General features: G+C 42.9%; 1 protein-coding gene across 4 annotated transcripts in view; it reads left to right on the forward strand.

Annotated features, from left to right (window-relative positions):
• Window positions 1–18,131, forward strand: part of EBF2 (EBF transcription factor 2) — a 191,344-nt gene that overhangs the window by 17,012 nt on the left and 156,201 nt on the right. For all 4 annotated transcript variants that reach the window (XM_085632771.1, XM_085632772.1, XM_085632769.1 and 1 more), the window contains exons 5-6: window positions 686–759; window positions 15,365–15,433. In XM_085632771.1, coding sequence (XP_085488897.1) covers window positions 686–759; window positions 15,365–15,433 — 143 coding nt within the window. The remainder of the gene's footprint in view (window positions 1–685; window positions 760–15,364; window positions 15,434–18,131) is intronic.

The raw sequence follows: 18,131 nt of genomic DNA on the forward strand, positions 1-18,131 counted from the left end.
AACTGACCACTCCAGTGACCTGCCCACTGGCGCGACCATGTTACCGGTACTGATCAGACCGGTATTGATGGTGAAAATGGCTGAAGGGGTGCAACAAGCTACCATTTCATCTACATTTAGTGGGTGGTATTAGAAATTGGAGAATGACAGGAGAAGACATTGGGGCCACTGGTCATTCAAGGGGTCTTCTTTGTCTGCAAAAGGCTCCCAGAACGTTTTCCAATAATTACTTTGAAGTGTGTTGCTACTATCACACCTTGCCATAGTTTCTGCAAATATTTGTGCTAGTACTGAATGGAAACTATGTCCTGTAAACCAATTAAAAGCCACTTTTGTCACTCAGCACCATTAAGGGCATTTGTGCTCCCTTATGACCCCACATGACTATTACGTCACCTTATTTTCGAACTTCAGTACTAGTATTTTGGAGCGAGAGAGAGGTGATATAATGACAAGCCAGCGTACGGACAAATCGTGGTAGTGGTCATGGTCAACTCATATAAGGGTGTTGAGGGAGTGGTGGTTTACATCAAAATCGTTCCTTACCACTTCCCAGAGAAGCTTCTTCATCATCATAATGCCATGTATCAAGTTCCATTTTCTATGTCTGAGCTGTTTAATTATTAATGTATACAGTATATAATTGCACATTTTAACCTGTTTTTTTTTACTTACACTTTCACAGCCCATTACCTACGAGGGGCAGAACAAGAATCCAGAAATGTGTAGGGTATTACTTACCCACGAGGTCATGTGCAGGTAAGAACCGTCACAGTACATACTATGTGCTATATGTCTTTTTGGACCCCCAGAGAACATACTATGTCTCATAGACGTTGTAAATGCCCTCAGAGTACATACTACATCTGGTGTATGTGGTAAGCACCCTCAGAGAACACTCTATGTCTGATATATCCTGTAAGAACTTCAGAGTATATGCTATGTTGGGCCTTTAAGAACCCACAGACTACATGCTGTGTCTGTTACATATACTGTAAGAACCCTTTAAGTACATACTATGTCTGCTATATGTTGTAAGGAACCTGCTAGTGAACACTATCTCGGTTATATGGTCTAAGAACCCTCGGAGCACACGCTATATCTGATATTGGCTTTAAATACCCAGTCTGAAATATTCCACAAAACCCCAGACTACATGCTATATCTGAAATATCACATAAGATCTCTCAGGGTACATACAATGTCTGATATATATTGTAAAAACCCTCAGACTGCATACTCCATCCGATGTATGTTGGAGAAGCCCTCAGAGTATACACTGTGTCTTTTATATGTTGTAGGAATCTTCAGGGAGAGTACTATGTCTGATATAATATTCTGTAAAACCCCTCAGAGGGCATACTATATCTTATATATCCTGTAAGAACTCTCAGGGTATATACTATGTCTGAGGTATGCTGAAATACCCTCAGAGTACAGACTTCTATTGTATGTTGTAGGAACCCTGAGGGTGAGTACTGTGTCCTATATAATATTCTGTAAGACCCCTCAGAGGACATTCTATATCTTATATATCCTTTAAGAACTCTCAGGGTATATACTATGTCTGAGGTATGCTGAAATACCCTCAGAGTACAGGCTTCTATTGTATGTTGTAGGAATCCTGAGGGTGAGTACTGTGTCCTATATAATATTCTGTAAGACCCCTCAGAGGACATTCTATATCTTATATATCCTTTAAGAACTCTCAGGGTATATACTATGTCTGAGGTATGCTGAAATACCCTCAGAGTACAGGCTTCTATTGTATGTTGTAGGAATCCTGAGGGTGAGTACTATGTCTGGCCCTGTAGGAACCCTCCGAGAACAAACTATAGATGATGCTTTTAATGTGTTTTGTTTCTAAGACACTTTTCCAGGTATTGAAGGTTTTCATGGCCGGTCATTAACTGAACCATATACAAGGATGAATGGATTATTTGTATAGCGCTGGCGCTACCTTGCGAACCGCTTAAATCCACTCACCCTCGCATTCTGCCTTTGATTCCTCCACACGTTAAGATTCAATGACACTCGCAGATATCAATATCAGCAAACGCAGTCACGAATGGGAGCTTTCCTTTTCATCAGTATTGCCAGCAATAAAACCCCCGCGCGAAAAACGTGTAAACCCTGTGGAAAGTTTTGCTTTCTCTGAGGTGGAAGCGATTTTTGAATTTCTGACTGGAGATTTTAAGCGTGTTATCTGGCACACCTCTGCTGTGCCTAAAGCTTGTGCGACGCTTGGTTTCAGTCGCCTTTAGACAGCTTGATCTGCTTTTCGGCTTCGTGATTTGCATAAGGGAATGCGGACGGGGCGGGAGCAGCCAGCTGTCAACAAGTGTTTAAAGCGCTCCCTGCACGAGCGCTCGTGCAGAATGGAGACGAGCAGCGGGACTTTGGTGTCCTCCGTATTTAGTGTTTTTTTTCGTGACCACTTATAGTGAATTTTAAGCATATGTCCCACAGGTAGACACCGTGAATTGCCTTTTTGCGGATGTAGAAACCGTTTCCAAATATAGGGAGGCATTTCCCAAACTCGCGGTAATCAGCGGGAGTCAAACAGTATTTTTTTTCATTGGTTGTGGTTTCCAGCGCCGGTTTAACTGCTTTGTGTGAATCTACGAACTTTCGCTTTCGGCCGCTGCCACGGGCAGAAAGCGCAACTTCAAACTTCCGCACCCGCCGGACACAGAGGTCCCGAGGCGGCCATGAAAGCGCCAAGACGCGCCCGGGACCGACGACACCAACACCTGTGGAAGCGGGGGTACCTCTCGCCATTTGACTGTTAACTTAAATCGCCCCAACTCGGCAATTCCATTAAACCCCCCTAATATCCCAGGTCCAAAATTATTGTGATGAAAAGAAAAATAACAAATTCACCGTTATGCCTCTCACTAAACAGAAGAATATGCATACCAATATAACTATGATCATTTTTATTATTGCCGTTATTCTTCTTATTGTTGTTATTATTATTAATAATATTAATTTGTTTACTTAGTTTTTTTTTATTTCGATTAAAAATCCTTAAGTGTTGTTTTGCTAGATTTATGGTGTTACTAGAATCATTATTACTATTAATAATATTCTTAATTATAAAAGAAATGACAACCTAGCCACAGTATATAGCTAGTAATAATACTAATAGTAATTATATTGCAATAATAATCGTTTCGTTTACAAGTCTGTCGGTGTTCATTACTCAAAAGGAAGAAAATGATCTGACACTTTTCACCCAGGTCAAATTATTTCCCCCCCCCCCCCAAAAAAAAAATCCTAACTATTTACACTACATAATTATTTTGTTTAGTAGTAACATCGCTGTTATTAATATGCGGTATCATTATTGCCGTTATTATCATTATTTGCATGTTCATCCCCGTTGTCTTAATTATTAATAGTAAGCAGCATTAATAATACCACTTCTAGCCAAAAAATTGAATATAATTATAATGGGTGTGTCGTTAAAAAACGGTAACGCTGCACAGCGCGGATACCAAAATGGCTGGTGGTAACAATAATAATACCTTTCATCTACATTGCATCATTTTTACTGAGTCAAATATTGCAGTGAGTCGCTTGCGTTGTTGGCACCAGACGTGAACTCTGAGTGCCACTGGACGCCAGAAACGGCTCCCGTCGGCGTTGCGTTTGGGTGTACAAGTCGCCTGCGCTGCAGCGCGCGCAGTGCCGGGTGCGCGCGCCGAGTTTACAGCTCCCGCGCGCCTGTTCTGTGTATTTGTGACACGGGTACATTGAATTTTACACTACGCCTACCTCTTGTGCATTACCGAGGGGGGCCACCATGACGTGTACAGTGGTGGGACCCGGTATCCTGGGTGGGCACAGCGCTCCGGAGCCCGTGTTCCGTGTACTGCGCCCAAGCCCCTCTGAGTTGTTTGCAGTGCTCGGCCCCTCAGTGCGCGCGCACTGCCCGTTAAATCGTCCTTGCCATGAGGACAGGGTCCTGGCGTCCCAGCCATGGCTGTGTGTGCAGCCTGTGCCATGTGCCCGCCCATTAACATGTGTACCGTGCCCCTGGAGTGTGTACATTACCCGGCACCACTCCAGTGATTGTGTACAGTACGCCTGCCGGCCTCAGTACCATCACCGGGCACAGTGACCTGGCGCCGTGTCTTGTGTACAGTGCCCCTGGCGTGCGTACATTACCCGGCACCAAGCCATGATTGTGTACATGCCTAGCCACAGTGCCAAGACTGGGCACAAGGCCCTAGCGCCCGTGTCGTGTGTGCTGCGCCCCAGCGCTGCTGTGCTGTGTAGTGTCCTCTGACCCCCTTAGTGTACCTGCGCTGCCCGTTAAATCGCCCCTGTCATGAAGAGAGTATCCCGGCGATCCCACCATAACTGGGCATCCTGTGCTTAGTGCCTGGCCCGTGCCATGTGTACAGTGCCCTTTGCATGCTTACATGACCCCGGTACCATGCACACGACTGGGTAGATGCCGCGGCCTGGCCTAAGTAACATTACCGGGCACTTTGCTCAGCGCCCGTGTCTTGTGAACCGTACTCCGGTACTGCTGCGTTGTTTACAGTCCCCGGCCGTACTATGCGCGCATTACCTCTTATAGTGCCCCTGTTAGATGCACCTTACCCCGGGGTGTCGGCATTATGTACAGTGGCATGGCGTCAGAAGCTTAACTGTGCGCAGTGCCCCGCACCCCTGCACAATTCCCCTTGCAGGGGCCTGTCCTTGCCAAAGGTACACTTCCCTGACACCAGTGCCATGGTCGCGCACTTTGCCCCCGCGTCCTGCTGGGTGTGGTGTGCCGGTACGGGGCACGTGCCCTCCACCCAAGGGTGCCCCAGTGCCATGCATGAATATGCGCAGTCCCCCTTTACCCATGCAAGGCGCGCGGCGCTTCGCGCAGTGCCAGTGCGCTTGTACATTGGCATATGTGCAATTATTCACAGAGCCCCCGGCGCCCCGTGCCCCACGGTGCCAGAGTGCACTGTTCCCGTTTTGTGGGCAGTGCCTCCCTCTGCTGCTTTGTTTATAGCGCCCGGTGCCCTGTGCCCTGTGAAGAGCGCCCCGACCCAGAGCGAGATGGCAGCCGGGCCCTCTAGTCCGGGGGCTCCTCTGTGTACAGACAGCAGCGGTCTCTGAACTGCTGGATCACCGAAGACACGGAACCGAAGATAACATGCACTTGTCTGCATCAGACACGCACATCAAATATTTATACTCAGCTCAGCAGTCGCAAGACATTTATTTTGTACAGCTTTTGTAACACCTGTTTTTATACCGCAATCAAAATAAAATAAAGCGGAAAAGGACCTTAGATGATGTGTCAGGTCCACTGCACTCAGACTGAGGATTCGCGTGTGTGTGTCTATGCACCCGGGCACACAGCAGAGTGGGACACGCACACAAACACAGTGGCTCAAACACGCACACACACAGTAGGCCACGTACAGTAACTCGCTTTATACACACACACGCGCGCACACACATACACACAGTACATCGCGCGCACGCACACACACACAGTACATGCGCGCTCCACATACATGCGCACACAGTCACTCACGCACACAAGGTTAAACGCACACGCATACAGTGGCACAGACACAGAGTGGGTCACACACAACAGCACGGTCAGTAACACACACATACAGGCACAGGGAGTGAGATTGACACCATGCAGGCACACACAGTGCAACACACCCCCTCGCAAACAGCGTGACTCACAAGAGCAGTGGTGGGCCCCTTACACTGGTACATGCATAAAGTAGCACACAGTCTACGATGCAGTGGCACACAGACTATGAAGCACACACACTTAGGCTGGCGCACGCGCCTGATTTCAGATTTGGGCGTAGCAGTCTCTGCGTTCTGTAGTCTGAGAGGCATTTGACACACACAACCACCCGCCTTTAGCTCATACACACAGAAGGTGCCAGCGCGGGGCTATCTGCCTTGATGCGCTCTTGTTCTGCCAATTACCCTCGGAGGGTGGGGGGCGGTGGCACTTGTGATCCCCCAGCCCCGCCTGCCGGGGGTCGGGCACATTACAGACGGCACAGCCGCGGTCCCCAGGCCTCCAGCTGCCTCATAACAGCGCTGCCTGCAGCCCGGCGGGGCACAGCTGGGACCTGCCCCGCCGGGCTCGGCACCGACAGCTCCCTAATCAGCCGGGCCAGCCGGCCACTGCGAGCCGCTCTTTAGCGGGCAGATGGTGTGACTTTGGACACTTTTGTTAGGCCGTCTGAGGGAGGGGCGAGCGCTCAACAAAAGCCGCCACGCTGGGGCTGAGACTGCAGACAGATCGGGGGGCTTTCCCGCGAGAGGGGAGGGGAGGAGAGGGAGGCGTGCGCAATTTAAAACGATTGTAGTGCGTCTGCTCAGTCCTTTCATGGGCAGGTAGTGAATACCTGTAGCTCATTCATTTAAAAAGGGCGGCACACCCACTTCTCAACAGGTGTACATCACTTCTAACAGGGAAGTACCTGCGCTTCTTAGCAGCGAACACGTACTGTGGGGTAGTGAGTGTCTTCACTTGTTCGCCTGCCTGCTTTTGTGTTTGTCAGTGCTTTAGACTGAAATTTAGACGTGCAGGTACTCATTGTTCCAGGGTATATGTTGGCTGCTGAGAAGAGCTTGTGCTCTCCCATTAAAATCACGGGAGCTGTGCTGGGAAGTGCCAGTACCATCCCTTCCAGATTAAAGAAGTGCAGGTACTGAGTACCAGATAGTACCTGCCCATTTAAAGCACTGGCGTTTAGGTGTACACACCTTGGTGTTATTCCACTTTCTGCAGTTATTGAAGATACATTTACATACAATGAATATAATTAGAATTAATTTATTTAACTATTCAATAGTATTCCTGAACATTGGCCATGCATACCCTCCATAAAGACTTACGTTGGGCACTTCATTTGATTAGTGGGTGTTTCCCACTTTCTCTGGTGCGCTTAAACCGCTCGAAAATTCTTCGCCAGAGTGCCAAATGTAATTTATTTGACAAGATCATGCCTCCCACTGTACACAATACATTTCAATAGGCCAAAACAAATCTCTCACTTTTCCTACTAGATTTCAGCAACTGGAACAGGCACGTTATTGCGATTAATACATTCCCGTGGGTCAAAACAAATCCCACATTTTCCTATCTATTTACCGTGACTGAAATATACCCCTTACTCCACTCAATATATCCCAGTTGGCCAAAATAAGCCCCTCATGTTTCTCATATGATTTGCGGTAACCAGAACACATTTTTCACTGCACTCATTATGCTTAAATTGGGCAAAACAAGTCCCTCACTTTTCACACTAGATTTCTAGTGAGTGAACACGTACCTCACTGGACTCAACACATTCCAGCTGGCCAAAGCCTGTCCTTCATTATTCCTACTACCCATTGGTGACCCACACAAATCCCTCATTGCACTGGATATATTCCAGTTGACCAAAACAGGCCTTCATATTTCCCACTAGTTTTCCAGATATCTTTTACTGTGTTAAATTTGTTTCAAATGGTCAGGGTGACAAATCCAGTGGATTATTTTGTAAACAAGGAATCTTTAGGCAAGACAGCAGCCAGTCAAGAATGGTCTATGGGTGCTCCCTGCATTTTGGAACCAGCACACAAAGGAGTACGACTGCATGTATGTGAAGGTACTACTTCAAGAGTACTAATTCAATCCTCATAAATGGCTTTATGTTTTGGTCCTATTGAATGTGCGAGTGAGTTGAGGATGAATGCATGAATAAGTAGATGTGTGAGTGCCTGAATGTGTACATTTATATACCAAACATAGCAAAACATTCCGGCCAACCAGTTTAACCGCATTACAGACCCAGTGTCACGTGAATCTTCAAACAGTCCCCTATATCAGTCTGTGCCCTGGTTTTGTGCATTATTGAAGTGCTTATAATACTCAATTAGTCTATTGTTATTCCAGAGAGGTGCAGTCTACTTGACCAAGTACCATATTGGCACTTGTGTACACGTTCTCCCTGAATTAATCCCTTACATTTGGTGCTGTTATGAAAAGCACATAAAATATAGGTGTGAGGCCTAAACATATGTTAGCCTATTCCACTTATGCTGCTTATTACAGAGTCAAGCAATAGGAGATTACGTTTGTTAAAAAGTAAGGTATTTTTAGGAATAAGCATCTGGGTGTTCATTGACGATTTATTTTTTAAATAAACAAGAAGTAGCTTCTCCCTGAAAGGATGCAAAAGGCAAAGTAGTGAAAAATACACAGTAGTAAAAAGCACAAACCCATCGAAGAATCAATTTAAATTTCAAAGCAAATTGAAAGGAAATCAAAAAATGTGAAGCACACTTGGAAGTGAACAAATACTACAAGGAAAGCCCATCTAGCATGGTTATGTATGCCCACTTTTAAGCGTTCTAAGACCTCGAATGATGAGGCATGTATCATCATAAGCAGTCACTCTCCTGTAAACTTAATGCATCCTGACAGCTCTTTAAAAAAAATTGCAAACCAAATAAGTATTTGTGTATTGAATAAGAAAGGCCCTTTTGAATCTTCCTTCTACAACTTACTTTGCTAATCTTACCCAAATTGCGTCTGCCACAACGACTGTGGGTCTGTACAGTCTTTGCAGTAACATTTGCTGTTGGTTGGCTAAGAGGTGGTTTAAGCTGGTTTATCAAGATGCTCTCTGTTTAGTGTGTTGGTGTTTCATCAATTAATTTATCTAACACTCATAAGAAAGAACCTAAAAGAAGCCCTTGAAATCTACACTGCTTGTCTCTGTTGTGATTGTAACATGGAATCTCTGAGGTACCAAGGGATCTTAGTTCAACTAAACCTTATGGAATGAAGATTTATTATTGCTTTCAAGTAAGATGTTTCTTCAGAACCTTTATTTTCACTGCCATGACATAGACACACACAGGTTTCTTAAAAATGTTTCATTATTTGACAGACCATTGGGTACTTTTATATGTGCACAGAAAGATGTCTTGTGTTGTACAGCAACGGATGTTCAGTCTCCATTTTGAAAGAGAGGAGACTTTGGTATGGCTTAGTGGAGTTAATCAATTCAGTGTGTATTAAATATATTTGTGTGTCTAAAGGCATGGCCTCTGCCACAAAAAGCAAAGTGTTTGCCAGGGCTCCGCTGCTTTTCTTGATCTGTTCTCTAAGAGGCACAAAAGTGTGATTTTAGTGCAGTGCTTTGCACAACATTTATGTTTATGACAAAAATGGGCTGTTTTGACATCCCCATGCTGCTCGAGTCAAATACAGTTTCGGCAGTTATGTCAGATTTATAGTCACTCTCTCTTTAGTGCCAGCAGGACCCCTTCCATCTGTTTGCAGGGACTCAGAATAATTCAGGTTGGATGTATACCATGGGGAAATATATGCATTCAGTTCACACAATCCATTCACAAATGCAGCAGCAGTGAGGAAATAAATAATTCAGCCTTAGGCCCTTACCCCACAAATCAGAGTTTGAATATCTGCAAGTCCTCTCCACTCTGTCTAAGCCCTTGGTCTCTTCTATGCCATCCGTCTCCACTGCGAGCCACTAGCTTGTAACTAAGCTAGCCCTCTGTTCTAATACATTGGTTTCAATATCGACAGAAAACCTCCATGTACATTAAATCTCTATAAGGCCTTCTTGACCTGCTTTAACACACTGGCTTAAATCGCTACCTGCTCGCTCCCTTCAATGCCTCCTGCTCCTGGCTTTTCTATTCTCTCCATCTGTAGTACCAGTATTAAATCCTATAGACACTCTAAACATCTCAACTAACCCTCTTCCCTGTGAGCCATTCTACTGACTCTCTCCTCCATAGATCCCTTGTCCTCTACCATTGGTTCATGTCTATGGCATTAATTCCAGTTGCTAGTAGCCCTCCTTATTTAAAGTTTCTCATTTTGTCCTGTGTTGACCCTCTTGCCTCTAAATCACTGCTCCGTGTCTCTGCCGGCCTTATCACTAGGTTGAATCTCTAGGAATCCCTCTCCACTCACTCTAAGTCATTAGTTTAAATATTTTCACTGGTTTAAAAATCAGGCAGCCATTTCCATGCAAAGTCCTGTTTGAAATCTCAATTTGCACTTTGAGTCAATAAGCGCTACCCTTTGCAGCACCAGTTGGAAACCTACCAACCCTCTCTAGTTTCAAGTCACAGGTTCAGTCTGTTCCGGCCTCTCCCAATAAATCACTGGATGGAATTCATTCCTGGCCTATTCACTGTCTCCTAGTCAACAAGTACCTCCTAGTGCACAGGTACAAAGATTCTTAAATTGATTTTGAGCTTTAACACCCTTTTCTAGCCCTTTAAACGTAAAAAAACGATATGTTTTAACCATTAATATTTAAACGGCTCCTTCAAAATATTGATAAAATACCATTAAAATATGCCCTGGGTGAAAAATACTGCACATTGAATTGTACAGGTTCAGGACATACACATGGTTAGAGATTAGCATAGATATTAATGTACACATGTCATGCTACTGACCTTCATAAGTTAAAGATGGATGTTTTAGGAGTGTTAGGATGAATTGAACAAATATTGTAACAGAGAGCTTTTATCCATCGTTGCTGATTGATAAGTAATTATTTATAAAAATAGGCATAATTTTTGTGTATCTATAGGTCTGGTATTACCCAATAACAATACAACTATAGATTAATGTTCATAGGGAGATTCAAACTGATTTCACTAAATACACAGCCATCATCAAGTAAATATAGCTTCATTGGGAAAAGAAACTGGACACTGATCTTTGCCTGGGCCCGGAAGAAGCTCTTGGATTTCAATGTTTTAGTGTGTTATTAGGAAGATGTAAGGAGGTTTAGGGACATTAGAGAATTTATCTTATTTGAAGTTTAGGACAAGGAGTATCAGCACAGCAAAAATATTTCCACATGGTGAAACAAAAAAGATAAATGTGCTACTGCACTTTTGTGCCAGGTTTCTATATGCAAACTTTTCCACCTGGCATAATTACTGCTGTATTTGATGCACATGAGTACTCATTGAAAGAAGCAATTGTCATTTTTTAGCAGGAGTGCTCATGAATTCTTTAAGAAACCCAAAAGAGTACAAGATTTGTCCCTAATGTAGGAGCAAGCAATTTTCTAATTTTATGTTCAGTTTTATGTTCATAGCTTTGGCGAAAATGAGACACCATGGTTAAATTACACATTTGAAGCTGATGTAATTCCACACACAAAAACTTTAGTCTTGATTTTTTTAAAAACATATGCTAATATTGCCTCTTCAATTTTGAGCTCCTTCTTGATTGCCATAGAAGAGATTATTTTGCCTACTGTGTAGGGGAGCACTAGATTACCAACCTCTACAGTTCACCAACTGAGTCAAGCACATTGGTCACAGAAGACACAACGTTCACTGACAACACTGTGAGAATAGTGACAGTTGCAACAGGTCTGTTATAGAGAAGGTTATTGTATCGGCCCATCCAAAGAATATAGGAGTTCTTAGTTCCTACAGATACCCAATACCCAAACCCAGCTCCACGGCCTTTGCGGTTCTGTGCTCCCAGAGTTTTAAAAAAAACGTACAAAAAATCAATAAAGAAATAAAAAAAGAAAAAAGAGATGTGACTTCTTATTTCAGATCTGTTAGTGACACATGCATTACAGCCATGCCCACTATTGCCCGGTATAAATAATATGCAGAAACATCTGTGCAGTTTAGTCACACAATCTATCCATCAACTAATACAAGTATTAGCGACCGATATAAGAAATGTTGGATTACAGGTTGAAAAATGACACTCTAGGGGTGGCACAGCTGTGTTTAAATCTCTTGACAGAGATAATAATATTTCAGCCTGGATATAGCTCCCACAAGTAAACTTTATCTCCATTTTACGTATGTAGAGCGTGCTTAAAAATAGGGTTTCTTGTGTTAAGTTTATCTATTGTATTATGTAGCAGTCTCAACCAGGGCGTGGTTAATTTCAGTGCAATGAAACATTAATTGCTCTCATCATTCTGTCATCTTTCACATAAATGAAAAAAAATAATTTGATTCCTATGCAGAACATTTATCCAAAGTATACTACACAAAAATATTTTTCTTTAATATAGCCCTTAAATAATTTCGAAAACTTTGCAACATCCAATTATTATTAAACATTGGTAAATGTTACTCATTCACTCATATTTGGAAGAGTGAAACGTTAATTCGGTACTTGCAACCTGCAGTTAACACACAGATCCCAGCAGTGGTCACTCAGCGCACTCAGCTATCTTACTGGTTTGTGAGAAAGGCTTTACTGCAACCGGGCGACCCTGTGTAGGGCAGCAGGGGAATGGTTAAGGCTTTACACAGGGGATGTGAGGTGGTGGCTGTCGCTTAGCAACCTCATCACTATTCCCTCTGTCCCCTGGCACTTTTCTACAGACTTTTCAAAAACCGGTGATAAACATTTCCCTGAGCCAAACTAGTGCAGGTTCTTTCTACTTCATTAAAAAACACAGAACACACAGAAACATCTGTGGCAAATGCAGAGGGTGGAGAAGGGGGTTTACATCTACTTTCAAAAGGGAGCTGAACATCTCAAAAGTTATGTAGCTGACTGTACCTATTTGTTCACCTACAACAAACTATTTTTTTCTTCCTCATCACCTTTAGTTTCAATCACTGAGTGGTGTTCTTCAATTGTTTCTTTATTTTCTTTTTCATTTTCTTTTTTGTCTTTCTTTGTATTTCCTTCATTTTTCAACTCCTGCCGGGCTCTTTTTTGTTTGAATTAACAATTTATTTGTTTCATTTGCTTTATTTCTTTCATTGCCTCATTCAATGTTATTCTTTTTTCTTCTTTTGGGGATCTAATTTCTGAATCTCCTTCATCCCTCCTTTGCATACTTTCCCCTTCTTTGTCCTATCCAATTTCCTTGAGCCCTTTCTTTCTTTCTTACTATTGCTTCGAAATCTGCTCTGCAATTTCCCTTCCATGCTTCAGTAAAGAACTCAAAATCCTACTCTTCAAGCAACATCCCATCACAATTTAACCCCATGGTCACGCCACAAGAGCGCCTGTTGTGTAGTCCCAATCCCTTTGGCCCAGACCTATTCCCCCAACACCCAGCCTGACACCCCTTCTTTCCTTCCTGTAACTATCCTGCTTGTGTGGGTCAAATCTGTAACAACTTCCCTATGCTCTAAAGAGGTTCTGATCCACCCCTTCATTGTACAGTGCTTTGTTGGTTCGTAGCTAGGTCTGCACTATATAAATCCACACTCGCAAATATACAGATGCTTACTTCCAATTAATATTATTACCTTTTTGATTTAATGTAATTGATTTTGTTTACTCCTTCCTTATTTTCTTTTATACAATTTGACATATGTGGCACTGGGCAGTGTAATAGTACATTTATTTAGTCTCACGTGCCATTTGGATTAAGCCATAGACCATGTTCTAACTCTTCACTGAGAATCAATGAGGTATTTATACTCCTCACAGAAGCGTGCCATACCAATCCAATCTACACACAGTAGACATAGAATAAATGACACGCTTTCCATGAGTAGAATATTTTACAATAATTCCTTGATGTTAATATTGTTATCAAGCACAGACAAATGCTTATGAGCTCACCCTGCTGGAGCTGTGGATTGAGAAAGGAAATAGATGAATGGGGAAAGAGGAAGAGTGAGAAGGGTGGTGACTGGGGCGAGGATGTGAACATGGGAAAGATAAGAGACATAGAAATCAAGGGCAGACTGGTCGATAGAGAGAGTTTGTGAAGAGTGGAGATATGGGAGATATTAGAGTAATGGAAGGGAGAACGGTGAAGATAGAAGAGGGAAGGAAACATAGAGGTGAAAATTTAAATAGAAGATGTGATAAAGGGATTCGAGGATTTAAGGAGAAGAGAGAGGAGATATGGGAAGATTGAAATGACAGGTAATAAGAGGAACAGGGGACAGAGTTTGCACCCAGGAGGAAATTGAGATAAGATAGGTGGGGAAAGTGTATGGTAGCAGAAAAGTGTCTGACATAAATTTGTGTCTTAACTATCGTTTACAAAAAACTAGTTAATAAAAGAAAATCTACACCTAGTAGGACAACATTTTTGTAAACAATATTCACAGTACAATATTATGTTAGAGAATATTTCTGACAATAGTAGTAGGCAATATCAAAATCAGAATATCGAAAGGTCACATTATCGTGACCAGAATATCAAGGGACAACATTTTGAAGCTGTAAATGCACAAAGTGAAGTATAGATTTTATATTCTTAACTCAACATCTATGTACCTTTAATATATAGATCCCATCTAGATAAAATATATTAGAGTTAGGTATAGACAATCTATATAAACCTACCTGGTGATATTTTGTCCCACAATATTCTGGTCACGCTATTGTAACCCTTCGATATTCCAGTTTTGATATTCCTGACCCACACCTTTCTGACAACAATATTGTGATATACATCAAGGAGATATAGAGTGGAGATAGAGAAATACAAGACAAAGCGAAATAGAGGAGAGAGAAGATAGGGAGAATTGAGAGTAAAGACATGGTGAACTTTTAACTCTACGTGTATGCATTTAGACGATGTATATATCATCATGGTGCATACATGAGATTATAATAGTAAATCTAAATTTATCTATAAGTATTTACCTTTACCAAATTTTGGTAGTAAGTATTATGGCTATATTATTTTTGTAGCACAATAGTTAGGACTCTGTACTCTGAAACAGAGCCAAGAGGAAATATTGGAAAGAGAAAGGATGAAAAAGTATATAAGAAAAGCAGAACACATAGCGGAAAAGATAGAGGTTTGCAGAAAGATACATAGAAGAGAAAGTTGATAAATGGGCGATGGAGAACATTAGGAAACAAGGCAAAATGGAGAAGAGGGTAGGAAAGATAGCGGGGATGGTGAAAGGAAATTATATAGTAGCTCAAGAGAGGAGATGTGGAAAAAGGAGGGAGCACGGGAAAAGATTGAGAGTTTACAGAGGGAAAGTTTGATAAAATGTCAAGACAGCAAATGCCAGTGATCGATTTAGTGAGGGGAAGAGAATTAAGATATTGGGGAGAGGGAAGAGATGGGAAAAGATAGAGAATAGGAGACAGAGAATGGAGAAATAAAGAAAGGAAAGATATTACAAATCTAGAGGAAATTGTAAAAGGTTGAGAAAACGGGTATAGGTGGTAGAATGAATAAAAAAGAGAAGCAAGACAGGAGATCAGTTGAGAGGCAGAGGAGATAGGAAGAAGAGATCAGAAAGTGGAGGGGCCTGAGCAAGGTTAGAAAGGCCAATGACTCCTTGATGTTTTGCTTTAAAGGCTTCATTGGTGTTGTAAGCCTAAATATGTTCTTCATGTCTTTTTTCCCTTCTCTAGTCGATGCTGTGAAAAGAAAAGTTGCGGCAACAGGAATGAGACACCATCTGATCCGGTGATCATTGACAGGTAGGAGTAGGCACAGTTTGTGCTTCAAATTTGCATCGCAACAAACTCATGTGCATGTCTGCAAAAGGTTTTAATGTCAATGCGTACCCTATAGGGGTGTGTGCCCCCACATGGGCAGTGTGTGCTGATTTTCATACTTCTTTGTCACACCTGTAGTGAATTTCTATTGCACTTTTCTTTGCCCATCATCAGATTGCAGTAGCAAATATTGCACACTGATTCAAATGTGGATAAAAGTAGAAGCAGCTACACTATCGAAACACAACCTTTGATAGCAGATAATTATTCATGGGTCTATTCAGGCTTCCAAGTTCTGCCTTCTATTTAGACATAGTGCCATCTTGGTCTCCAGTTTAACCCTTACCATCATCAAATTTAATTGTACTTATTTTTACTTTTATCAAGGGGCGATTAACATTGGCTAGGTCTTCGTGTAAGGCATTGTGGCTCTGTATTGTACAGAGTATTCTCAGGAGAGGGGAGGCACCCTGATATTGTCACTTTGGAATAAATATTAGTAGTATCTCTACTCAGGAGTTCTTGTGGTTCTGCGATTAAGTGACACATTGGATTCACGCTGAAGATATTGGAGAAATACTTTAAAGGTCAAGGTTAAACTGGTACGAAGAATAGCAGTCTTCAATACGGCTACGCGATAGGACCAGGAAGCCGCCCGGCGTATGCTGTGGGGACCTTCTGTAATGCTTGGTTACTGCAACTCTTTAAAGGCAGAACATGTCACATTTTAGGTAAAAACATTAGGATGCCAGGTTGATACTAAGTTGGCTATGGTGTCTGGTTCTAGAGGAATCAGTAAATGTTCCCAAAAGGCCGCTGTGGCTGGAGAAGAGCTGGGCTCCAACCTGTCGGGGAAATAAATTCCCTCTCTGCCTATATGACTATGATGAGCGCATTTCTGAAGCCTTTGCGACAGATGTGGCATGCGTCTTCTTACAGCGCCTGAGGGTGTGCTTACAATGCTTTTGCAGTATGGAAATTCACATTGCTGGGCAGAGCCTCTGTGGCTGAGCTTGACAGCTTGGCACATGAAGCTTGGCAAGGCATACAATGAAGCAATGAGGGGAGGGAGCTACTGCTCCATCACACGATGATGGAATATCCTGCACAACGGTATCTGTTTAATAAAGGGAATCAACAAGCTTCCTTTCTTCGTCGGCTGTGCAGGTCCCTCCTGCAGGTAGGTTGCGCGGGAAGTCTGTGAGGAGATATCGCTTCAGAATGACGCAGTGCGAGGTTGCCATGTCGCTTAAGAAGCCGTAATGGTAGACTTCACACCATAGTGCACTCAGCTCTTCGTCTGCAGTAGCCTCTTGACAATAGGAAGCAGACTTTGCCTTTGGACTCTGCAGGAGGTTGAAAGTGCCTTTGACCAATGAAGCTTGTTTTAGATCGTACCCAGAGGTGCCCCACAACCTATAGCTTACTGTGTACAGCAGCCATGATGTCGTTTGTCGAAAGGGAAAAGTTACTCAACAGCAAATTACCTGTTACTAGAGGATGAACATGAAAACATTATTATTTTTATAAAAACTGCTCCTGCAACTTTTGTTAGAGTTCTCCTTAGATCCTATAGGCCATTGTTCTTCCTAGCCAACCACCGTTGATTGTCCTGGCGACTAAGTCATACGGGCTGGTCCATGTCACACAATGCTTCTCATGTCTTTTTGCCAAAGCAAGACCTTCTGACTCACTTTCCAATTGCACACCAACGTTCATGGATACTCTACTTTGCTCTCCACCAATAAACCCATGGCTACCATTATGCCAAAGTGTTAATTTTTACCATGAGCAGTGACCCTGCTCACCAGGCTGTCCTAAAGAGATGCAATACTGCCTCAGTCAACTGAGCTGGGGTTATCTCAATTCATCCACTGGTGCTTCTGTGTTGCTTTATCCCTCACAAATTATCACACGTCCCCAACCTTTCTCCCAAGACCACCTTTCCATTACACAAGATCTTCTTCCACTGCTCACCTCCTGAACAGTTTTATGTCAGATTGATTGGCAGTGAGAGCCCAGTTGGTACAATCAGTCGCTGTACCCTACCTGACCTGGGGAAATACCAAGGTTTCAACACCGAGGCACATGAAGTGATCATTTACAGGCATATGATCCTGAAACAATATTTACTAAATGTTCATTTCCGAGAAAGCATTCATTCCAACGCCCCACATGGGCCAAAAAAGTAATACACTACAGACATTTACAGGCTGTAATTGGAGGGCATTGTCTTTTTGGTGCCTGTAAAAATTTGTATTGACATGCTAATAGTTCACATTTATTTACCCATCTTAGACTCCCCACTGGTGCGTACCCCCACCAGACCTGTTTTTTCTCGGTTGAGTAACCTGAGGGAGAGGGTTCCCTGTGACCAAGAGTTACATCTTGGTGCAGCCCAGTTCTCCATCCAGGGCAGAACAGTTTGTGAAGGAAGTGGGGAAGAACAGACCTTCTTGGCCCTGTGTCCGATGCCTCAGTGGGAATTTGATGGACAGCTTGGCTTCAAACCCTCAGACGATCCTTCAAAAACATAACACAGCCCCAGTTGTTACTGCCGCTGGGATCATCGGAACAAGCTTCCAGAGTGAACGTTTAAAAAAAATACAACTCAGTGGGAACACTACAGAAAGGCCACATTAATATTACTTCTTGAACGGCCTCCAAAAGTCTTGTACAA

The sequence above is a fragment of the Triturus cristatus genome, chromosome 11 (genome assembly GCF_964204655.1).
Source record: "Triturus cristatus chromosome 11, aTriCri1.1, whole genome shotgun sequence".
NCBI classification, from domain to species: Eukaryota; Metazoa; Chordata; class Amphibia; order Caudata; family Salamandridae; genus Triturus; species Triturus cristatus.